Consider the following 23,378-nt stretch of genomic DNA (forward strand, 5'->3'; position numbering starts at 1 on the left):
GGGGTCTCTGGGCAACCTATAAAGGGGGTTTTCTGGGTCCTAAGAGTTAGGGGGTGGGTCTGCATAGGGACCTTGCCCAGACAGCCCCTTGGGAGGCCACTTGAAGAAGGGACCCTGGGGATCCTCCTCCTCGGCTGCATGGATCTCTGGGGTTTTGGGATATGAGGGGCTCAAAAGTGAACTCCGTGCACCTGCTTGCTTCCCCCTCCCCCACCCCCAACACTCCACCAAAGGCACTCTTGGGGTTAGAAACCTGCCAGCGAGAGGGAAGGGGACCCTCCTCCCGACAAGGTCCAGGTATTGCTCTCTGAAGACCTTCTAATCGTGTCCATGCACCCATTTCGCAGAAGGGAAAGCGAACACTGGGGAGCTGCGGCTGGAAGCCTGCACGCCGCGTCTCCCTAGCGCAGCAGCCCGGCTGGGCGTCGGACCTTACACTATCCCTTCCCCGGGATGACGCCGGATTCTTTCCAGCATCACCCCGACCCCAGCGAGGCGCCCACAACAGGGCGTGGGGCCCGGCCGCCCGCGGTAATAACAGGGCCAGCGGCTCGTGGGTGGCGGCGGCGGAGGAAGCTGGAGGGATCTGGCTATTTCTGGCCGGGGCGCGCCCGCTGGCCCGGGCCAGGGTTGGCCAGTCCTCCGGGCCCCCAGCTTTGCCCTCCCTCTGGCGTCCCCAGGAGGGGGCGGGCAGAGACGCGGGTTGGCGGGCTCAGGGGGCGGAGGCGCAGGCTGGCGGGGGCGGGGCGGTGTCCCGGGACCACCCCCGGCCTCCTCCCACCGCGATCCATTCAGGTCTCTCCACCGCACTCCGCTCGGACCCCAGGCCGCCGGTGCTGTCGCCACTCACGTGAGTCCCGCGGTGCCCCTCCCGCCGCGCCGCCCGTCGGGCATGGACTCGGGCCGGGACTTCCTGACCCTGCACGGTGAGTGCCCGGCCCGCGCGAGCGGGAGACCCTGCAGGGGCGGACGCCTGGAAAGCCGTTCCGGGCCCTGGACAGGGAGCCCCCAGCTCCTTCGGCCGCCTCCACACCATCCCGGGCCCGCCTCTCTGCCCCTTCGCCGGACGGGGATAATCTCAGCCTGCCGCTCCCTGGGTGGGACTGCCGGGCACGACCCTGGGCGTTTCCAGGCTTGTCCGAGATATAGCCCCGGGGGTGGGCGGGCGGTACGGGTCTGAAGACTTCCCTCCTCCTCGCGGACCCCCTTGTCCTGGTCACGAAAGTCTGGGCTCCACGATCCCGCTCGCACGGACGGGCGGAGAAGGAAGGAAACAGCATCCAAGAACGACCAAATTCTCCTTGCCCCATCCGGGCCGCCCCAGAGGCTCCCCAAAGCCTGGGCGTGCCTGGACCGCGTCAGGCCGCGCGGGTGTGGCGGAGTAGGGGCTAAGGGGGTGGGGAGAGGAGGTGTGCAAGGTTAACCGTGGTCGGGCCGTGCAACCTTAACTGCCCAGCGCAGAATAGTCAACGATGCTCAGGCTGAGAGAAGCAGCCCGATCCCCTCATCTGCGACCCTCCTCGGGGGACAGGGCCAGGTCTCAGCTGGAGCTGCCTGCTCCATCCTTTGTCCAGCGGAGCTTTGTTTCCTCCGATATGAGCCAGCTCTTTGCCCTTTCGCTGTCCCTCCAGCAGCGAGGGGAGCCTGGGCTCCCGAATGCAGATCTGGAGGCCTTCTGAGAGGTGGGAGGTTGGGGAGGGTAACTTTGACTGGGCCCCTCTTTGCTCCAGGACAGGCACTCACCCACCCTTGGTGGGGGCTTGCCCTCCTGCCCCTTCAGATCACTTGCCAGCTCAGCAAACCCTGCTCCTTTCATACCAATCACTGCTTTACTGTATATCCCTCTCTTTTTTAGTACCCTTGGGGTTGGAGACTTTAGTGGCCACCACCCATCCATCTAAACTGTTCATGGACATAATAGATGGGAAAGAGAAGGGCAGAGTCCTCTAGCCTTCCACTAGAGTCCCCCTGGAATTTAGAGGGACTTAGAGATGTTCCCATCAGCCAGCCTCCAGTCTATCTAGTGTTCTCCAGTTGGCACAGACCTGGTCCTCCTGGCCCAGAGAGACCTTGCTCTGTGCCCAGAGCTGTTGCTTTTACACCAATAGCCTAGGCTCTTTAAGCCACCTTGTCTAGATGAGTCATGGAGTCCCTGCCCCTTCCAGTGCTCCCTCTTCTTTCTTCAGGCCAGAGGTGTCTTTCGTGCGCCTGCCAGACTAGCAAGAAGGGAGGCTGGGCAGCTGAGAGGACACAGTGGAGACCTCTGCTTTCTCTGACACAGCGTCATTCCTTGGCTCCTGTTGGAACAGGCTTCATCCTCAGTGTCTGTGCCTTTGTCCAGTTTCTCTCCTGAGGCAGCCTTGGTATCTTTTCCATGGAGGAAGACACATGGAGGCTCAGTCAGGACCTCCCAGACCTGTGGCATAGGCTTGGCTGCCCTGGCCCACCCCATTTGAGACCAGCCTCCCAAATGCCTAACTCAGTCCAGCCTTTCCTGAAGGGTTGACATGAACACTGTGACCCCGAGCTGTTTTCCCTTAAGGCCCTGACACTTCTAGCTCATCACCCAAAATTGCCTCAACTGCCTTCTGTCCACACTGCAAACCAGATGGGGAAATAAGAACCTGTCAAGGAGAATTGTTGGTGGGAGGGGGTGATCACTGTGCCCTGTGCTGTTCCAGGTTGTCTACACTTGCGTTGGAGAGTCTGCATCCGTTTCACAGTGTGGGTGCCCCAGCACTAGATGTGCTGCAGGACCACACTCTCTGGCTTAGGGCTCCACACTCTCTGGAAGGAGCCCAGAGGGACTCCTTCTATTGGCCTGGGGAGCTATGCGGCTCACCTAGATGTGACATGTCCCTTCTGTCCTCACCCTGTATGCATGCAGAAGTAATGTAGTTTACTGGCATAGATTCGGAAAGCAAAGTACCTGAGTTCAAGTCTTGGCTTTCTCGTCTCAGACGAATCCCTTGACTTCTCTGTGTGTCAGTTTCCTCATCTGTAAAATGGGGGATAATACCATCTACCTCATAGGGTTGCTATGAAGATTGAATGAGATAATACCTACAGAGCAGTTAGAACAGTGCCTGGTACCCAGTGAGTACTATGTTCCTGCAGGAGGCCCCCTCCCCAAATTTCTATGCCCTATGAGTTGCCGTCTATAGTTCTTTGGGAGATGATGGGGGCATCATAAGGTAGTTCCTAGTCATGGAAAATAGGGCCAGAACTAGATTCAAGAGCGAGCCAGCCAGCTCTTTTTAGTGCCTCTGAAGCCCTCAGACTGATGCGACAGCCTCCATCCTCCTTCTTTCACCTTACTTCCTCCACTCTTTTTATTCTGGCTATGCCTGGACTGGCTTCTCTAGCAGGTCCCCCAATGTGCCCTAAAGGACATCACCTCCCAGGGCTCTCCCCTCACTGAACACCCCCCACATACACGCTAACTTTTCCTACACCCAATCCCTTTTGCCCTCACCCCTGCAAGAGGTGCCGTTGTAAAAATAGAAAATAGAGGGGCCTCATCTTGGCCCCAGGAGACCTGGGCTCCAGTCCTAGCCTTGCTTCTACTTACTGTGGGCCTGAGAATCATCCATGGGATAGCAATACATATTTCACAGTGGGTGTTGTGAACATAAACGCCAATGGGCATAGAAATTCTAGGTTGCCCCAAAAACCAGTCCTCCAAGAGATGATGATTCCAGAGCTCTTAGCAAGTTAGGGTGGCCAGCTCCTCACTCACCTATCTTCCAAAGCAGTCTGTCCCTGGGCTTCCAGGCCCATGCTACACAGGCACACACTGATCCACACCAATCTTAACTTTTTGTGCCACAGACCACTTTGGCAGTCAGGTGAAGCCTGTAGACCCCTTCTCAGGATCATGTTTTTATTTATTTATTTGTTTATTTATTTATGAGACAGAATCTCACTGTCGCCCAGGCTGGAGTGCAGTTTGCGCCATCTCGGCTTACTGCAACCTCCACCTCCCGGGTTCAAGGGATTGTCTTGCCTCAGCCTCCCGAGTAGCTGGGATTACAGGCGCCGGCTGCCACGCTGGCTAATTTTTGTATTTTTAGCAGAGACGGGGTTTCTCCATGTTGGCCAGGCTGGTCTGGAACTCCTGACCTTAAGTGATCCTCCTACCTTGGCCTCCCAAAGTGCTGGGATTACAGGTGTGAGCCACTGCGCCCGGCCAGGATCATGTTTTTAAATACAGAAAATAAAATACATAAGAATTCAAAGGAAGCCAATTATTTTGAGATGTTATTCTATCTACAGGTTCTTGAGGGGTCTTTGGTCTGGTTAAGAACCCCTGCGCAGTTTCTCCATAACACAGGCTCCCTTTGCACTTTGCTTCCCCGCTCCAAAGAAGAATAGCTTTTCCGTGTTCATATTTCAGCTCATCTACCTTGTCCATCTACTCACCTTGCTCATGATTTATTCTCTCTGGTATGACCTTAGGCAAGTTACTCTGCGCTTCAGTTTCTTGTTATTACTGCTGTGCTTGTCTGTGCCAATAACTGGCTTTGCCAGTGACTCACTGTCAATGCTGGTGACTGGAGCTGCAGTGAAGCGAACTGGGGGAACTATTCAGAGGCTGAGAGTAAAAGAGTGAGTCAGGCCTCTGGGTGGTGTCCTGACCTTGGCACAGAGTAGGGGCTCAATAAATAATTACTAGGTGAATGAAAGGGAAGTTGTGATGTACATGAAAGGACCCAGTGTTCCCGAGCATATTGGCCGCAAAGTTTTGTGCAAAGTTACAGTCGTTCTCATGTATTCATGAAAGCCAGCCTGGGTTAATAGGCTCATTTTAAGATCAGGATTTTTTCAAGAATTTCGTTTGCATCCGGTACCTTGGGGATTATCACTTTGGTGGTCAAACCGAGAGAAGCAAACAGGCCCACCTGAGGTTCACAAATGAGGCAACAGCAAGCTGAGTCGCAATGAATTAGTTGAGCAATTGAAGTAAAATACTTGGGGGGGGCTCGGTGTCTGGCCCAGGCTCCATCCCCGGTCCCGCCTGGCCTCGCCCCACTCAGGTCCCCGCTAGACTGCCGCCCACCTCCCACTGGGACTCCCCTCAGCTTTTCTCCCCAGACTCACCCCTTCGGTTCTGCGCCAGCCTCCAAGGTGGCGTTAGAATTCGCCGCTCAGGCTCCTCGGTCAGACTCCGCCCACACTGCGTCCTGGGCCCTGGCTCCGCCCCCGCACCGCCTCCAAAGCCGAGGGCCCGCCCCTCCCTGCCTGGACACCGCCCTTCCAGTGTGGGATCCTCGCAGGCTCGCCTCCTCGGCCCCGGCCCCGCCCCCGAGCTGCTTCCTGGGTATGGCTCTGCCTCCACGTCGCCTCTGGAGCAGAGGCTCCCGGCCTGACCTCCGCCTCTGGGCCTGGCCCCTCCCTCGCCCCGCTGCCTTGGCTCCGGCCCCGCCCCCAGGCTTCGACACAGATTTGCTTCCTGGGTTATGGATTTGTCCCACTCCGCCTCCGCGGGGCCCGGCACCTCCTCGGCCCCGCCTCCTGGGTTCTGGATCCACCACCTCTCCTCACCCACGCCTCGACACCGCTCTCGCCCCATCTCCAGGGGGCATTGGTCCCACCCCTCTTGGATGGCCTAGCCTTTTGGTGTCTGACACCGCCCTCCCTTAGCCCAGATTTTCTTCTCGTCCCGCCTCTTGTGTTCTGACTCCCCCCACTCACTTACTTTGCCTCGGTTTCGCTCTCGCCTCACCTTCAGGGGGTATAGGTCCCACCGCCGTGGACTAGCTCCGCCTTCTAGGGTCTGACTACCCCCTCAACCCAGATTTCCCTCTCGTCCCGCCCCTCCGAAGTGTGCCCCCCTCTCGAACTCTAGCTCCTCCCACCCATTCCTGGGCTCCGCCCCTGCTCCCCTCCAAGGGCGCCAGTTCCGCCCCCTGGACCAGAGCAGTGGGTGTTGTTAGCATAAAACACTGGAGGTGGCACTGTCCCGGACCCGGCTCCGCGCAGGCAGGGGCACTGTGGAGGGCCATGCAGTGCCTGGGGATCCGGAGCCGGAGCCGCTCCAGGGAGCTCTACCTGCAGGAGCAGAGCCTTAAGGTGGCGGCGCTCAATGGACGGAGGCTGGGTAAGGGGCGCAGAGAGATCTGCGGGGAATGGGAAGGCAGATGGAGCAGGACGCTGACCACTTGTCCCTTAACTCGGGGCCATTTGCCCTGGAGCCTTTAATTGGACATGTTTAGTACTTCTGTGAGTGTGTGGCCCACTGTGGGGCAGTGTTCGCAGTGGTAGCACGTCGGGGTGAGTACTAGGGTGATTAGTTACCCCTTCTCATTATTTAACTCAGCCCTTCCAAAGCTCCCCATCCCTTGTCACACGACGCCCTCCTGTTTACAAATTTCTGAGGCACCGTGTATGTGGCCTGGTCTGTGTAACCCATGAGGTGATCTGCAAGAGTTTGTGCGTCAATATGATCCTGTGCAAAAGTGTGCCTGTATGTGATGAGTGTGACAGTGGTGATCTAGTATGGGACCCAGTGCCGACTGAGTAGTTCTGTCATGCCTGCGGTCTGTGGTGGGGCCACTGTACAGTGTGTAATGATGGTGATGGTGTGTAATGTGAAACAAAGTGTGTGACATTGTGGCACTGAGGGTGGCTGCTTGTAACCCAGTGTGACAGCGTGTGATCTGTTGTGATACTCTTCAACTGAGTGTGACTGTGTAACCAATGTGACAGTGGGTGACCTAGGGTGACTGAGTGGTTCTGTCATTCCATTATGGTGTGTGCGTTATATGGATTTTCTGATGTTCTTACTCTGTGGCAGTATGTCCCTTCACAGTGGCTGCGTAAAGTTTCATAGCGCTGACCCTGTGGGTAAGCTACCTGCTTCTGAGTCCTGACTCCACCATGCAACTTCCTTGAGCCTCAATTTCCTCTTGTGTAAAATGGGAATAATGACAGTGCCTTCCTCAGAGGGTTGTTGAGAGAATTAAGTGCATGTGCTAAGAACGGTATCTTATTTAAATAGTAACTATTATTATGGGAGCCTCTATCATCGTCATCATCATCATGTTCTGGCACTATATGTTGTGTGGCTATGCATGACTAAGTGTGACACTGTGCAACTCCCTGTGACAGTGTGTAATTTTGGGGAGCAGTGTGTCATTGTGTGTGGCTCATTGTCTCTTTGAGCTTGTGTGAATGGTGGTCTAGTGTGTGACTGTGTATTTGTGTGGCCATATCTGTGTAGCCGTGTATCGCCGTGGGTCCCAGGTCCAGTGTGTCTTCATAACGCATCACCCTAGGTATAGGGACAGGACTCCTGGCACCTTCCTCAGCTTCCCACTGGCACCTGCAACGCCCTGTATGCCCCACCACATGGCCATCTCACTGTGCACAGCTAGCCTGGGCAGGCTGCAAGGTCAACCCAGGGTCAGCTCAAAGGCCCCTTGCCACCACCCTCCCACAGGAGGAGAAGCTATTAGATTGATGCAAAAGTAATCACAGTTTTTGCTATTGAAAGTTTTTGCTATTACTTTCAATAGCAAAAACCGCGATTACTTTTGCACCAAACTAATATTATGACTGGGTTGAGTAGGGCTGGGTGAGGGGTGCCACAGACTTTCTGGGTGCTAAGGGAGCAAGGGTGGTGGGGCAGGCAGTCCAGAAGCTTCGGAAACAGAAGGGCCCCAAATGAGGCTAAGAGATGAGGGCACCTGCCCAGGTTTCCTAATGGTCCAGAGGGCTGTGCCTATCACCTTTCTGGAATTATCACCCTGGAACTGATGTCCACCTTTTAGAAACCATTGTTGGCAGCTGGGGGTTTATCTCTGCCTGACTGTAGATAGGGCCACAGCCTGGCTCCGCGACAGGATGAGCATGTCATCTCTTCGTGGTGTTTTCCAGAACAGGAGGGTGGTGCTCAACTTCTACTTCCTGGCTCCCAGCTCCGTCCCCATACGTGCTGTCGGCAGTGGCTTGCCCTGATGTATGCCCAGCTTGTGGGGTGGGGTGCTGGCAGAGGGTAAGGAGATGTCTCTCTCAGCTTTAGAGGGACATCAGCCTTAGAAGGGATAGTGGAATTCCCCACCGGAGGCCGGAGGTCCTCTGGCAGCCTGGGAACTCCCTTCTGCCTCCTCTTGTCTCAGGCTCCTCAGACACAGCCAGTAGTTGGGAATATTCTATCGAAGCTCCCTTCTTTTCCACTGGGACTCCCCTTGGGCTAAGAGGGAGCTGCTAACGCTAAGGCAGAACAGCTCATCAAGTGGGTGGACAGACCTGGGAGAAAGGTGGAGAAAGGTGGAGGAAGGTCACATCAGACTGTCACCCCTGAGGAGGCCCAGGGATGCCTCCCCCACACTGTTCTTAGCCCAGTGCTGATGGGGGAACAAAAGCAGAGAGAGGGAAGGGAGTTGCCTAAAGCTATAGGGGGTGGATGTTAGCACTGGCCTCTGTCCTGACTGGAAGCAGGAGACTGGGGAGGATAGAGAGTGTGTGAGCGATTGAAGCCTGGGGAAGTGGTCCAGAGGGTTCTGTGAGCCCTGAAGATATGTGGGACAGACTGGCTGGGGGAGGGGGCATGGATAAAATGGGAGAGGCCATCTGTTGTTGGGGATCTGGGCTCAGAAAAGAAAAGGCCTGTGGCTTCATGAGGGCTTCCCCACATAGGCTTAGGCTCAAGACCCTCAGACTAGACCCTTGAAGTCCCTGAGGCTGCCACTGTGCTGGAGCAGCAGGACAGAGATTGCTGATGGGCCACATAGTTCTGGGGAGAGAAGTGAAGTGGCCGATTGGCTCTCAATAGAGCTGGCTGCTGGACTATACGTGGCTAGGGTGATACACGCACACATACGCCCTTGTAGATGTTTCTATATTATACCAGTGGGTTACTAAGGGTTGGGGTCACTTTTATCAACTTTATCAGTTGGTGCAGGACCTGCTGGGTGGTGAAGGCTCTGATGTCCTTTTGGTGCCTCCTGTCTGGGCCTGGTAGGACTGAGGGCATCGCATCTTTGGGAGCCCACGCCTCTGAGAGCAGCAAAAGAGTGGGGCAGGACTGGAGCAAGCAGCCAGGTTCCTCTCTGTGGGCTCTGGGACAGTACCTGCTCAGCTTCGGAAAGGAATGCACTGTGCCTTAAAGCTGCTGTATCCTGAGGGGTCCCAGACCCTGGGCACTCTGAGATGGGGCTGGGGCAGCGAGGGACAGGGCCATCCCAGCAGGCCAAACAGAGGCTACAGTGGACTCATCTGTCTCTTCTTGGGGCAAGGATCAGAGATCCACTCATGTGGGCTCAAGTCAGAGGTGGGGGGAACAGCAAGGGTAAGGGTGGCAGAGATGGGCACAGGGGTCCCACAGCAACCACAATGTTGACACCAAGAACCCCAACTGCCACTATCTCAGGGCCTGCACAGATTCAGGCATCATCTCATTGAACCTAGAACTTCCCTTTTGAGGTGGTTGCTGTTATTATCTCCATTTCATAGACAGGAAAGCAGAGGCCCAGCAGCATGAAGTCCCTTGCCCAGGTCACACAGCTTGTTGGGAAGGGCACCTGAACCTAGGCACAAATGATTCTGGAGCTATTGGAGTTGGGACGTCGTTTGGCTCCATAATGCTCTGGGGTCCATTTCCCTCTGTGTCTGTCGCCCTTTTGTCTCCCTGCTTTGCCTAACCTTTTGATCCCAGCTTCCTTCCGTTCACTCTGACTTCTAACCGTGACCAGGAGGGGCTCACCTAATCTTTCAAAACCATCTTTCAGAACATTTCTTAGGGGCCTGGTCCTCTAGGAACCAGGGGTTCTTGAATTAGCTGCCTTTCTTTTGTTCATTCAGCTGTGGGTGGCATGTCACAATGTGTAAGTATGGTCTTGGGTGGGCAGGTGTCCCGTTTGCATGGTCACCTTAGCTGGCAATCAGGGATGACTTCCTGGAGGAGGGCAGGCTCTGGGAGCAGGTTGGAGCATGGGTGGAGGAGGGAGGAGTAAACAGAGCTGAGGATGAGGCTGGTGAAAAGTGGGCTCTGAGAGGGTCCAGAGGTGGGCATGGCCAGTGTGGGGCCTAGGGCATCAGGGAAACTAGTGGAGAAGGTGGCATCTTACTGGCTTTGATCCCCAGGCCTACAGGATGATGAGGATCTACAGGCCCTACTGAAGGGCAGCCAGCTCCTGAAGGTGAAGTCCAGCTCATGGAGGAGAGAGCGCTTCTACAAGTTGCAGGAGGACTGCAAGACCATCTGGCAGGAGTCCCGCAAGGTCATGCGGACCCCGGAGTCCCAGCTGTGTGAGTGCCCTGGGGTCCCAGGGGAGGGGACAGAGTGTGGAATCTGCTCAGGGCTGGGTAAATATAAAGGTCAGTCATGGATCAAAACCACAGATGGGGAAACTGAGGCCTGGCCTGGTGGGGCATAGGTCATTTATACAACCTGGGCTGGCAATGGGGAAACTGAGGCTGGCCGGGGTTGGGGAGCGGGGCCAGTTAAATTGCCTGTCGGGAAATTGAAGCCTAGCCTGGGCTGGAGAGGGCAGTCATGGAACGAGGACCACAGATGGAGATGGCAAAGCTTTTGAGGGATGGGGATACTTAACCATGACCACAGATGGGGACAGCCAGGCTCAGAAGCAGGGAGGGAGTTGGACGGTGGCCCAAGGTCCAGGCAGATAAGGTAGTTCCGGGGTTGAGTGGCCAGGTGGGAGCTGGGGCTGCAGGAGGCAGCTCCTCCCTGGGACTGGAGCCACAGGAGGGGTGTTAGGGCAGAGCAGGACTGGGACACACAGACAGAGGTCACTGCTGGGGAGCCCTTATGGGTCTGAGGGCGTTCTGGAAGCTTCTAAAAAGGCCAAGGAACCCACGTCTCAGGCCACAAATGGAGAGAGCCTCCTGCAAGGCCTCAGAGAGAAGAAAGCTCTGCTCACTTCACTCAATTCTCTCCCTTTAAGGGAGAGAATTTCCTAAAGATCCTGTAAAGTGAGATGTCTCCCTCTATGCCTTTACTTGGAGAGGAAATTTTAGACCGATGCTGTACAGTTGAACAATGATGGAAATGCTCTGTATCTGCACTGTCCAGCATGGGAGCCACTAGCCACTTGTGGCTATTGATTGAGACCTTGAAATGTGGCTAGTGTGACTGCTGAACTGAATTCTCAATCTTATTTAATTTTAACTAATTTATATTTAAATAGCCCCAGGTGGCTAGTGGCTGCTAAATTGGACAGTGCGTATACATCATTGCAGCCTGGGTTTCACATAGCCAGACCCCTGGAGATCCCTCGCCCATTCTCCTGCCATTGGCTGAGGTGTGGGTGGGGAGATGGGGGCAGGTCTATGGGGGTGAGACTGGACATGGGTGATAAGCCCAGGTAGGAGGAGAGCATAAGGAAGGGGAGGATCAGCCCACCGAGGGTGCCCCAGGAGGGTGCCTTTCACCCAGGAAGGGTCTGCCTTGCCTCAGGACACTGGATAGGACCCTGAGAAGGTATGGCCTGCCAGCCTGTGGTCAGTGGAGGGGCTGAAGGTAAGGCAGGACGGGAGCAGGGCCAGTTGCAGAGAGCCGGCTGGGTCCTTGGGGCTGTGAGCCATGGAAGATTTCTGGGCAGGGCAGGGCAGGGTCTGACGGGTAGGGGCTCCAGAACATTCTGAGGAAACGACACAGAACCCCGGCTCAGCCTGCGGCCACACAGTACAGGAGTGACCGCCTGACCTTTTCTCTGTCTGTGGCGCCAGACAGCCTCCTTCATGGGGCTCTTGCCCTGATATGGGATTTCCTGTTAGAGGCCGGTGGGTGGGAACACAGTGAGAATGGGGATCTTACACTCTGAGCCCTGGGGATTCCTTGGAGCCCACCTACCTACTGATACATATGGATGACTCCCAGTGTGTGCCTAGCTCTTGGGAAGCGTGAGGGGGGAGATAGAGGAGTGGAAGACCCAGGCCTTTTCCCGCAGGAACCACATTTGAGCTGGTGAGAGGAGGACCTTGTATTGGGACAGCTGTGAGCAGATGGGCAGGAAGGGCATTGCAGGCAGGAGGCCCAGTGTGAGCCAAGGTGCAGGGTGAGGAGGAGGAACAGGCATGAATGGGAGGCTCAGGGACTGCATCCTACCAGGAGGAGGGGCTGCAGGGAGCCAGGTCCAGGGTCAGGGAGCCAGGTGTGCGCAGGTATGGAGCAAGGCCTGAGGGGGCTTTCTGCCGGTCAGACGCCTGAGACGGGTCTCATGCTGAGCCTGCTTTGTTGGCTGCCTCCCTTCTCTGGGTGAGCGGTGAGACTGTTGTCTTCAATTGCTCTTTAACCTGGGAAACAGAGGCCAGGTGAGGGAGGCCTGGAATAGCCTCCCCTTCTGCCCAGTTTTCTTTGGCTCTGCTTCCTGCTTTTTAAGTCTCCCCAATCCTGCCACTACTACCTACCCCCATGACTCTGGTTCCCAGAGGCCAAAGGTGTTATCAGCAGTGAAGGCATCTGGACTTTATCTCTATGTGGGTGAGGGCACTGGCCTTGGGGGGTCCCATGGCTCAGGCTTCCTGTTTTCATTCCTGACCCAGGCAGCTGCAGCTGTACCCTGTGTGCGGCCGTGTGAGTCACCAGGGGCTGCAGGCAGAGGGATTAAGCAGTGCTATCCTCTGTCCCCCACATGTGTCCCACTTCTCAAAGCCTGCAGCCCAGGCTGGCACATGTTACATCTGTGGGCCCTGCAGGTGGCTAGGAGGCCCCTGGGCACTCAGAGTGGGTGGGCACAGGGAGGGACAGGTGGACTTCAGCTAGAACCATCTAGGAGCCAGGACAGATGGATGAGGATGGCTCAGGATGGAGGTATGGCAGGGGCAGAGCCTGGATCCTGCTGCTGGGAGGCACAGCATAAGCCTGACTGGAAGAACTGACTCCTGGCCAGGCCATGGAGGGCACATTGGAAGTGGGGGTAGACAGGGCCTGCCATCTCCCTGAAGCTTGGAAGGCTGGGCTGTGATGGGAGGGCCCTCCCCTTGGCTCCCCTAAGGGCAGAATGATGTAATCCCTCAGACCCCTGCAGGGGACCCTCCAGTTTGCCTCTGGGGACTGGGGAAGGCAGAGTCTTCCTGTACCCCCTGCCAAGGGGCTCCCTGAAGTCAGGACACACATAGCTGCACACAGGGCATGCCCCTGTCTCCTCTCCCATGCAGGGCTTCTCCTTCTGTCTTTAGCCCTCTGCCCATAGACCCCAGGGCTGGGGCTAACTGAAGGTGGTTCCAGTCTCTTGAATGTTCAGGAGAGGGGCCTGGTGGCTCTTGTGGCTTTATCGGGTCAGGACAGACCCAAAGTCCAATACAGTCAGAAGGGTGCATGGCCCTTCTCTTTCATGGGCCCCGCACTCCAGAGTGGTCTGTCCGCATCTCTAAGAGCCTTGCCCTGCCCCAGTCCTCTCCCTGGGGCCCTGCACCCCCCATCACCGAGAGAGCAGGCCTGGGGTCCCAGGTGCCCTTTCCGCCCTATAGTCTGTCTTTCTCTCACTCTCTGTCTCTCCCTGTGCGTCTCCACTGTGCCTGCAATGACTGTGTCTCATGCTGTGTCTCCCCCCTCAGTTTCTGTCTTCCTTTCTCCTTTTTGTCCCCCACTTGTCCGACCTCCTGCCCCTCTCCTTTCCTTCTGGACTCAAGGCCTGAGCTCTGGCCCTGGCTCTGTGTCTCCAAGCCATGCCTCTCTCTACTGTGGCCTTGGCCATGTCAGGGTCAGGGACTGACCTCACAGCATTCTCTCCCTCTCTCCTCCACCATCCCCCTCTCGCAGTCTCCATCGAGGACATTCAGGAGGTGCGAATGGGGCACCGCACAGAGGGTCTGGAGAAGTTCGCCCGTGATGTGCCCGAGGACCGCTGCTTCTCCATTGTCTTCAAGGACCAGCGCAATACGCTAGACCTCATTGCCCCATCGCCAGCTGATGCCCAGCACTGGGTGCTGGGGCTGCGCAAGATCATCCACCACTCAGGCTCCATGGACCAGCGGCAGAAGCTACAGCAGTATCCTTTTGGTGGCAGTGGGTCCAGGCCTGGCCTGTGGACACTGGCTGTGGTTATCCCCAGGGCAACCTGGGTATGGAAGCTGGTTTAGGTACTTTGGGCTGCCATAACAAAATATAGACTAGGTGGCTTAAACAGCATAATTTATTTTCTCACAGTGTGGAGGCCGGAAGTCTAAGGTCAGGGTGCCAGTATGGTCAGAGCCTGGTGAGGGCTCTCTCCTTTACTGGCAGATGACTGTCTTCTTGCTGTGTCCTCACATGGTGGGGAGAGAGAGACTAGGTTCTCTGCCATCTCTTCTTGTAAGGGCACTAATCCCAACGGGGGTGCCCCACCCTCATGACCTCATCTCAACCAAGTTATCTTCCAAAGGCCTTGTCTCCAAATATCATCACGTTGGGCATTAGGGCTTCAACATATACATTTTGGTGAGTTGGGGGGTGGGGCATACAATTCAGAAGGGAAGGAGGGAAGGTACATGAAGCCCTTTTCAGAGGTACAGAGCCCAAATAGCTCTGCTGCTCCCTGATACTCCCTGTGTCCCCATCTGTCACCAGCATGGAGATGGGGGTCTGGGGAGCCTGAGGGGAGCAGCCTGCTGCAACGGGAGACCAGTCTTGGATGTTTTAATCATGTTTTCTAGAGTTACTACACGATTTCCGTTTGGGAGTTGGGAGGCCATGGTACCCTCCTGTGCCATTCTTTGGGGAGTGATCAAGTTCCCCTGGGTCTGGTGCGTAGGCCAGCCTGTGGGCTCAAAACAAATTAACTTCAACATTTAGTTACACAATGACACACTGGTTTATGATTCGAAGTGGTCAGGCTTCTGGCATGTATGGATTAGGGTGGAGCCAGCTCTCTCCATTTTTTATGGCAGCTTTATTGAGGTATAATTCACATACCATATAATTAACCCTTTTAAAGTGTTGAACCTGATTCAGTGCTTTTTAGTATATTCACAGAATTGTGCAGCCGTCATCACAATCAATTTTAGCACATTTCCATCACCCCAGAAAGAAACCCTGTACCCCTTAGCAGTCACTCCCCATTTCACCTCAACCCCCAGCCCTAGACAGCCACTAATCTACTTTCTGCCTCTATACACTTTCCTGTTCTGGGCATGTTACAGAAATGGAATCATGGAGTCTTTTGTGACTGGCTTCTTTCATTTAGCATGGTGTTTGCAATGTTCATCCATGTTGTAGCCTGTGTCAGTATTCATTCCTTCTAATTGTCTAGTAATACGCTATTGTATGAATAGACCACATTTATCTCTTCACCAGGTGATGGACATTTAGATTGTTTCCACTTTGGGGCTTTTATGAAGAATGCTGATATTAACATTCATGTATCAGTTTTGGTGTGTATATATGTTTTCATTTCTCTTGGAGTAGAATCGCTAGGTCATATGGTAACTATGTTTAACCTTTTGAGAAACTGCCCAACTGTTTTCCAAACAGGCTGCATCAATTTACATTCCCGCCAGCAGTATACGAGGGTTTCAGTTTTCCATGTCCTTGACAACACTACATCTGTCTTGATTATAGACACCCTGTGGGTATGAAGTGGTATCTCATTGCGATTTTGATTTGCATTTCCCTAATGATTAGTGATATTGAGCATTTTTCCATGTACGTTTATATATCTTCTTTGGAGAAATATCTTTTCAGGTCCTTTGCCCATTTTTTGGATCATTTGTCTTTTTATTATGGAGTTGTAAGAGCTCTTTATATATTCTAGATACAAGTCTTTTATGAGATTTATGCTTGCAAATAATTTCTCCATTCTGTGGGTTGTCTTTTCTCTTTCTTGATGGTTTTTTTTAGGCTAGAAAAGTGAAACAGTGAGAGTGGAGAAGGAACAAAGAAATCTGGAACTGCTTGTGATCAATTAGTTGTAAACACCCCTGCACTCAGATCAGCCTCTTGATATTCTTTGAAGCACAAAAGATTTTGGTTTTGATGAAGTGTAATTCATATACTTTATTTCTTTTGTTGTTTATGTTTTTTTGGCATCATATTCACGAAGGCTTTGCCTGATCCAAAGTTCTGGGATTACAGCAGTGAGCCACTGTGCTGGGCCTGAATTCTCAATTTTATTCTGTTTGTCTATATGTCTGTCCTTGCACCACTACCACAGTGTTTTGGTTTCTGTAACTTTGTAGTAAGTTTTGAAATAAGGAAATGTGAGTTCTCTAAATTTGTTTCTTTTTTTTTTTTTTTTCAGTATTGCTTTAGCTATTCTGGGTCCCTTGAGTTTCTATACAAATTTTAGGATTAGCCTGTCAATTTCTGCAAAGAAACCAGCAAGATTTTGATAGGGATTATATTGAATGTATAGATCAATTTGGAGCATATTCCCAGTATAATAATGACAAGTCTTCTGATCCATGAACATGTAATTCTTTCCATTTATTTATGTCTTCTTTCATTTTTTTCAGCAGTGCCTTTTGGTTTTCCAGGTTTTGCACTTAAACAATTTCTTTAAAAGCGTTTTATTCACTTTGCTGCTACTGTAAATGGAAATGTTTTCTTAATTTCACTTTCAAATTTTTCATTGCTGGTGTATATCCACTCCTTAGGGGACACATTTTAAGCCATGTTAATTTCCTTTTCTGTGTGCTTTTGAGCATTTGAAAGACTTTTAAGTGTTATTTCTCAATGGCACATCTGCCTGATTCTGAGCTTTTTAAAAAGCCCCATTCTGTGGCATTTTTGTCATAATCCCACCTTTGGCAGAGCCTTGACCTTGGACAATCTCATGCCCTCTGCAGAGTCCTGCTGCCTAGACCTTAAGATCATAAAGCCATTCTAATTTATAGTGCATACACTCAGTGGAACATTATACAGTCATTAAAGCTGTTTATGGAGACTACACTAACACAGGGAAATAATTATGATATAATGTTACACAGAAAATGGACTACAAATGTATGATTTCCATTATTTTTGGCAGAAGCATCATTAGGACAATTAAAATCTGGGCTGGGCGCAGTGGCTTACGCCTGTAATCCCAGCACTTTGGGAAGCCGAGGTGGGTGGATCACAAGGTCAGGAGATCGAGACCATCCTGGCTAACACGGTGAAACCCCATCTCTACTAAAAAATACAAAAAATTAGCCAGGCGTGGTGGCGGGCACCTGCAGTCCCAGCTACTTGGGAGGCTGAGGCAGGAGAATGGTGTGATCCCAGGAGGCGGAGCTTGCAGTGAGCCAAGATCGCGCCACTGCACTCCAGCCTGGGTGACAGAGCGAGACTCCGTCTCAGAAAAAAAAAAAAAAGGAAAAGAAAATTAAAATCCAGAAAGGCTGGGCTCGGTGGCTCATACCTCTAGTCCTAGCACTTTGGGAGGCTGAGGCAGGTGGATCGCTTGAGCTCAGGAGTTCGAGACTAGTCTGGGCAACATGGCAAAACCCCATCTCTACAAAAGATACAAAAATTAGCCAGGCATGCACCTGTAGTTCCAGCTACTTAGCAGACTGAGGTGGGAGGATTGTTTGAGGCTGCAGTGGGCCATAATCATGCCACTGCACTCAAGCCTGGGCAACAGAGCGAGACCCTGTCTCAAAAAACCAAATAAATAAATAAATTGCAGAAAAAAGTATTAGGAGGAAAATGCAAATATCAGAAGCTTCTGGAGGAGGTAGGTAGATCTTTAAAACTTCATTATAGGCCGGGTGTGGTGGCTCACACCTGTAATCCCCGCACTTTGGGAGGCCAAGGCGGGTGGATCACTTGAGGTGAGGAGTTCAAGACCAGCCTGGCCAACATGCTGAAACCCCGTCTCAACTAAAAATACAAAAATTAGCTGGGCATGGTAGCATACGCCTGTAATCCCAGCTCCTCAGGAGGCTAGGGCAGGAGAATTGCTTGAACCCAGGGGGCAGAGTTTGCAGTGAGCCGAGATCGTACCAGTGCACTCTAGCCTGGGCAACAGAGCAAGACTCAGTCTCCAATAAAAAAAAAAAAAACAAAAAACACTTCATTCTAACTTATATATGTTTTCCAAATTGTATATATAAGGGTATAGATGTGGAAAAGAATAATTATGACAGAAAGCCAGGTGAAAAAAATCAAGTTTAGAATGGTCCAGCCAAGCACAGGATTTGTGTGCTGAAGGCTATTCAGCAGGTGGAATATCTATTTCTTTAGTGTTGGATATTTATTATTATATATTCTATGTTGAAAACCAGTCCAGACAGCTCATATCTGTAATCCCAGCACTTTGGGAGGCCAAAGCAGGAGGATTGCTTGGGCCTAGGAGTTTGAGACTAGCCTGGGCAACATAGGGAGACCCTGTCTCTACCAAAAAAAAAAAAGCCAGGCGTGGTGGTGCGGTGCACAACTGTAGTGGGAGAATCACTTGAGCCTGACAGGTCAAGGCTGCAATGAGCTGTGATTGTGCCACTGCACTCCAACCTGGGTGACAGAGTAAGATCTTGTCAAAAAAAAAAAGAAAAGGAAAACCAGAAGGATATACTTTGGAATGTTAATAGTATTTACCCCTAGGTGATAGACTATGGGAGATTTGTTTGCTTGTTTACTTTTCTGCATTTTCTAAATTGTCTACAGTGGGCCCTTTTGTTTTAGTAAGAAAAGAAATGTTTTAAAAAATTTGAGGCCGGGCGTGGTGGCTCACGCCTGTAATCCCAGCACTTTGGAAGGCCGAGGCAGGCGGATCACGAGGTCAGGAGATCGAGACCATCCTGGCTAACATGGTGAAACCCCGTCTCTACTAAAAATACAAAAAATTAGCTGGGCGCTGTGGCGGGCGCCTGTAGTCCCAGCTACTCGGAGAGGCTGAGGCAGGAGAAGGGCGTGAACCCGGGAGGCGGAGCTTGCAGTGAGCCGAGATAGTGCCACTGCACTCCAGCCTAGGGGAAAGAGTGAGACTCGGTCTCAAAAAAAAAAAAAAAAAAAAAAAAAATTGAAAGGTTTGAAAACCAGCAAATAGAAAAAGATCCCTTAATGGGATGTAACGTTTTCCTCTGAAGAGGCCACTGAAACATGGATGTGTAGTAAGTCGGGCCTGCAGGGAGCTGTGGCTATAGGTGGCTTCAGCTGGAGCCATCCATGGCTCTGGCTGGGGCCTTGGTGGGTTCCAGGGTTCCTGGGTTCTGTCCTTACTTCTTGCCCAGCTGGATTCACTCCTGCTTGCGAAAAGCTGACAAAAACAAGGACAACAAGATGAGCTTCAAGGAGCTGCAGAACTTCCTGAAGGAGCTCAACATCCAGGTGGACGACAGCTATGCCCGGAAGATCTTCAGGGTGAGGCAGGAAGTGGGGGCTGGGGCTGCCTGTCCATGGGGCCCTTGACCCCGGCCCAAGGCCTGCTCTGAGCCCACTCGGCTGTCCTGGCTCTGCAGGAGTGTGACCACTCCCAGACAGACTCCCTGGAGGACGAGGAGATTGAGGCCTTCTACAAGATGCTGACCCAGCGGGTGGAGATCGACCGCACCTTCGCCGAGGCCGCGGGCTCAGGGGAGACTCTGTCGGTGGATCAGTTAGTGACGTTCCTGCAGCACCAGCAGCGGGAGGAGGCGGCGGGGCCTGCGCTGGCCCTCTCCCTCATTGAGCGCTACGAGCCCAGTGAGACTGGTGAGAGCCTGACCAGGGCCTGCCACCTGCAGTCGCAGGGCCACACTGTGCTGGGAGACCCCTGGGGAGACTGCAGCCAGAAAGAAGGGAGCCGGAGGGAAGGGGCTGCCTCAGCCAGCCCCGGGGCCCTGCTCCTCACTTTCCGGTCCTACGAAAGCCGGCAGATGAGAGACAGGGCTCCGGCATCCCTGCCCTTCTCTGGTCCTGTTTCCCTCTTGGCACCTCCTTCAGGGGGCTTTGAGGACCCCTTCTTCAAGAAACGAGAGATGGCTGAAAAGCAGATGCTACTCCTGCTTCTTTTTTTGTCTCATTCTTGGCCCAGCTTTGAGATGTGATAGAGCAGAGAAGATGGGGCCCTGCTCTGGAGGGGGCTCCAGTCTGGAGGTACAGAGAATGGGGAGATGACACCCTGTCCTCAGGGGTCTTAGAATGTGCAGACAGGGGAGGAGGAGGAGACAGGGCCCCACTCTGGAGTAGCCACAGTCTGGTCGAGAACCTCAGACTTATCCTAATTCCAAGAGCTCTGGAAGACTGGCTCAGGACAGGCAGGCAAGCGGGTTCAGAGGGCTCCTCTGTCCAGATGGGTGGGCAGCCAGGAGCACCTGCTGGAGGCTGGCTCTGACAGGCAGTGGCCTCCTCCCTCCCAGCCAAGACGCAGCGGCAGATGACCAAGGATGGCTTCCTCATGTACTTACTGTCGGCCGACGGCAGCGCCTTCAGCCTGGCACACCGCCGTGTCTACCAGGACATGGGCCAGCCGCTTAGCCACTACCTGGTGTCCTCTTCGCACAACACCTACCTGCTGGAGGACCAGCTCACCGGGCCCAGCAGCACTGAGGCCTACATCCGGTGCTGTCCAGGGAAGCCTTGGGGCGGGAGTCTGGGTGGGACCCGGGACAGGACCTGGAGGGTCCTAGCCACCACCCTCCCTGCAGGGCACTGTGCAAAGGCTGCCGATGCCTGGAGCTTGACTGCTGGGACGGGCCCAACCAGGAACCGATCATCTACCACGGCTATACTTTCACTTCCAAGATCCTCTTCTGCGATGTGCTCAGGGCCATCCGGGACTACGCCTTCAAGGTGGGCGTGCCCCCGGCAGGTGAGGAGTGGGATGCTAGGGGTGGCCCACCACTCCTAATGTGCCCTTGGGCCTCCAGGCATCCCCCTACCCTGTCATCCTGTCCCTGGAGAACCACTGCACACTGGAGCAGCAGCGCGTGATGGCGCAGCACCTGCATGCCATCCTGGGCCCCATGCTGTTGAACCGACCACTGGATGGGGTCACCAACAGCCTGCCCTCCCCTGAGGTGTGTGGTGGGGATGGGGGATCCCTGGGGGAGGGTGGGGAGCCTGGCCAGGGGGCTAGGTGTGTCTTGACCAGTTGCCCCTCCCCACCTAGCAACTGAAGGGGAAGATCCTGCTGAAGGGGAAGAAGCTCGGGGGGCTCCTGCCCCCTGGAGGGGAGGGTGGCCCTGAGGCCACTGTGGTGTCAGACGAAGATGAGGCTGCTGAGATGGAGGATGAAGCAGTGAGGAGCCGTGTGCAGCACAAGCCCAAGGTTTGAGGGGGAGCTGTGGGGTGGGGCAGCCCGGGCCTTCCCCATCCCCTCACCCCTGGGAGGTCTGCCTTGTCTCAGTTCTGTGTGGCTGCCACTCAGACCCTCTGCCCTGCTCTCTCTGTCTGTCTCCCTCTGTCTCTCCGCGCCTGGGTTTCTGGCTTTCTCAGTGCCTACCCTGCCCCAACCACTGACTCTAACCCGGGCCTCCCCGTGGCCCCCAGGAGGACAAGCTCAGGCTAGCACAGGAGCTCTCTGACATGGTCATTTACTGCAAGAGTGTCCACTTTGGGGGCTTCACCAGTCCTGGCACCCCTGGACAGGCCTTCTACGAGATGGCGTCCTTCTCTGAGAACCGTGCCCTTCGACTGCTCCAAGAATCAGGTGAGGCCTGGCTCCCCACCACTCCCCTGCTCTGTTACAGAGAGAATTGGCAGGGCAGGGCTTGGGCCTCACCAGGAGGCCTCCACTGCTGACTCAACCACACTTCCCCTCAGGAAATGGCTTTGTCCGCCACAACGTGGGGCACCTGAGCAGAATCTACCCGGCTGGATGGAGAACAGACTCCTCCAACTACAGCCCCGTGGAGATGTGGAATGGGGGCTGCCAGATCGGTATGGGCTGGCTGGGACTGGAGGAGGCCTGGAGGAGGGTTTCAGTCCCAAGGCCGGGGGCCTGGAGCCTCAAAGGCCATGCAGTGGAGCTCTGAGGACCCAAGCAGGGTCAAATGCAGGGGCTTGTGGAGCTGGTAATATCAGTCTGGAAATATCTGCCCACCAGCATGTCAGTGTCTGAAACCTCATTAGCACACTAGTCCTTTGAATTCTGACACCAGGAATGGAACGTGTGGTTAGCATGGTGGGTCATTGAGGGTGGCAGGAGGGCAGCAGGCATTGGAGTGATGCTGGGCCCTGCTAACTCACCATGTGACCCTAGGCCTCAGTGTACCCTGAGCAGGCTGTGCTCTAGGGCCCCAGGGCCAGCCCACAGCCTGCGACTGCTCTGTCCTGCCTATAGTGGCCCTGAATTTCCAGACACCTGGGCCAGAGATGGACGTGTACCAGGGCCGCTTCCAGGACAACGGGGCCTGTGGGTACGTGCTGAAGCCCACCTTCCTGCGAGACCCCAACGCCACCTTTAACCCCCGCGCCCTGGCTCAGGGGCCCTGGTGGGCACGGAAGCGGCTCAACATCAGGGTACGCCAGACCTAGGAGGGACAGGTGCCCATGGACCTCGCTTCCCCGCTACCACTCCTGAACTCCATTGTCCTCTGCCTTTCCTTAGGTCATTTCGGGGCAGCAGCTGCCAAAAGTCAACAAGAATAAGAATTCAATTGTGGACCCCAAAGTGACAGTGGAGATCCACGGCGTGAGCCGGGACATGGCCAGCCGCCAGACTGCTGTCATCACCAATAATGGTAGGTGCTGGGCCCGGGCTGGGCTACTAGGGCTGGTGTCCATGCTGTTGATATGGTGCCTGTCCCCCCAGGTTTCAACCCATGGTGGGACACGGAGTTTGCGTTTGAGGTAGTTGTGCCTGACCTTGCCCTCGTCCGCTTCTTGGTGGAAGATTATGATGCCTCCTCCAAGAATGACTTCATTGGCCAGAGTACCATCCCCTTGAACAGCCTCAAGCAAGGTGAGTGTCAAGAGAAGGGGATGGCCAGGATGGTGGGAAGCAGGGCCTCGTGTCTCTTGGGCTGGGGCTGGCTGTCCCTTGAAGCATCCCCCCTGAGTGACCAGAACTCTGTGTTCCCTCCTGCCGGTCCACCCACCAGGATACCGCCATGTCCACCTCTTGTCTAAGAACGGGGACCAGCATCCATCAGCCACCCTCTTTGTGAAGATCTCCCTCCAGGACTAGGCTGGAGGAAGCCAGTGGGGTTCCCCCTGAGTAGGCTGGGCCCTCTGTCCACACGTGGGGACAGGGCTGGTATGGCTGCTCCCAGCCTCTTGCTCAGAGCTAGGCCCCCAAACTGCCTTCAGCTCTAACATAGTGTCTGCTGCTGCCTCCCTGGGGCCCAGGAGCTAGCCCAGTCCCTAGAGCTGTCCATTCCGTTAGGAACAACACTGCAGCCCTCTCCACCCTCTGGCCAGCCAGTGGTCAAGGGTTTTTATAAAAATCACGGTAAGATTAAGCCTTGTGGTCTCCTTACCTGGATGCCAGAAAAATCCCCTGTGAAGCGTGTGTGTGTGTGTGTGTGTGTGTGTGTGTGTGTGTGTGTGTGTGTGTGTCCCCATGTCCTAGAGTGCTGGAGCCCCAGCACCTCAC

At 54.3% G+C, this 23,378-nt stretch overlaps 2 protein-coding genes across 5 annotated transcripts in view; one reads left to right on the forward strand and one right to left on the reverse strand.

Annotated features, from left to right (window-relative positions):
* DLEC1 (DLEC1 cilia and flagella associated protein) overlaps positions 1-5,200 on the reverse strand; it is a 92,179-nt gene extending 86,979 nt beyond the window's left edge. The window contains exons 1-2 of one of the 2 annotated variants that reach the window (XM_030812119.1): positions 5,101-5,200; positions 2,930-2,998 (exon numbers count right to left, since the gene is read on the reverse strand). The gene's annotated coding sequence lies outside the window, so the exon portion shown is untranslated. The remainder of the gene's footprint in view (positions 1-2,929; positions 2,999-5,100) is intronic. The other variant, XM_030812120.1, reaches the window with a different exon arrangement.
* On the forward strand, positions 775-23,244 carry PLCD1 (phospholipase C delta 1). 3 transcript variants are annotated; one of them, XM_030812124.1, is made up of 15 exons: positions 775-926; positions 10,087-10,251; positions 13,727-13,955; positions 19,093-19,222; positions 19,321-19,552; positions 20,200-20,401; positions 20,488-20,632; positions 20,710-20,859; positions 20,952-21,110; positions 21,332-21,491; positions 21,605-21,721; positions 22,125-22,303; positions 22,392-22,524; positions 22,596-22,745; positions 22,885-23,244. In XM_030812124.1, exons 1-15 carry the CDS (start codon positions 893-895, stop codon positions 22,968-22,970), a joined length of 2,271 nt encoding a protein of 756 aa, XP_030667984.1. In that variant the 5' UTR covers positions 775-892; the 3' UTR covers positions 22,971-23,244. The 3 variants fall into 3 exon arrangements, with proteins under 3 accessions (XP_030667984.1, XP_030667983.1, XP_030667985.1); XM_030812123.1 differs by lacking the exon at positions 775-926 and adding an exon at positions 5,657-6,100; XM_030812125.1 differs by lacking the exons at positions 775-926; positions 20,710-20,859 and adding an exon at positions 5,657-6,100.
* The last annotated feature ends 134 nt before the right edge of the window (positions 23,245-23,378 follow it).

This window comes from Nomascus leucogenys, chromosome 4, assembly GCF_006542625.1.
Source record: "Nomascus leucogenys isolate Asia chromosome 4, Asia_NLE_v1, whole genome shotgun sequence".
NCBI classification, from domain to species: domain Eukaryota; kingdom Metazoa; phylum Chordata; class Mammalia; order Primates; family Hylobatidae; genus Nomascus; species Nomascus leucogenys.

Coding starts and splice junctions, on each gene's coding strand:
- PLCD1 (XM_030812123.1), top strand. CDS start 6,004: ATGCAGTGCCTGGGGATCCGGAGCCGGAGCCGCTCCAGGGAGCTCTAC. Junction 21,111..21,331: donor GTGTGCAGCACAAGCCCAAG/GTTTGAGGGGGA, acceptor CGTGGCCCCCAG/GAGGACAAGCTCAGGCTAGC. Junction 21,722..22,124: donor GAATGGGGGCTGCCAGATCG/GTATGGGCTGGC, acceptor TCCTGCCTATAG/TGGCCCTGAATTTCCAGACA.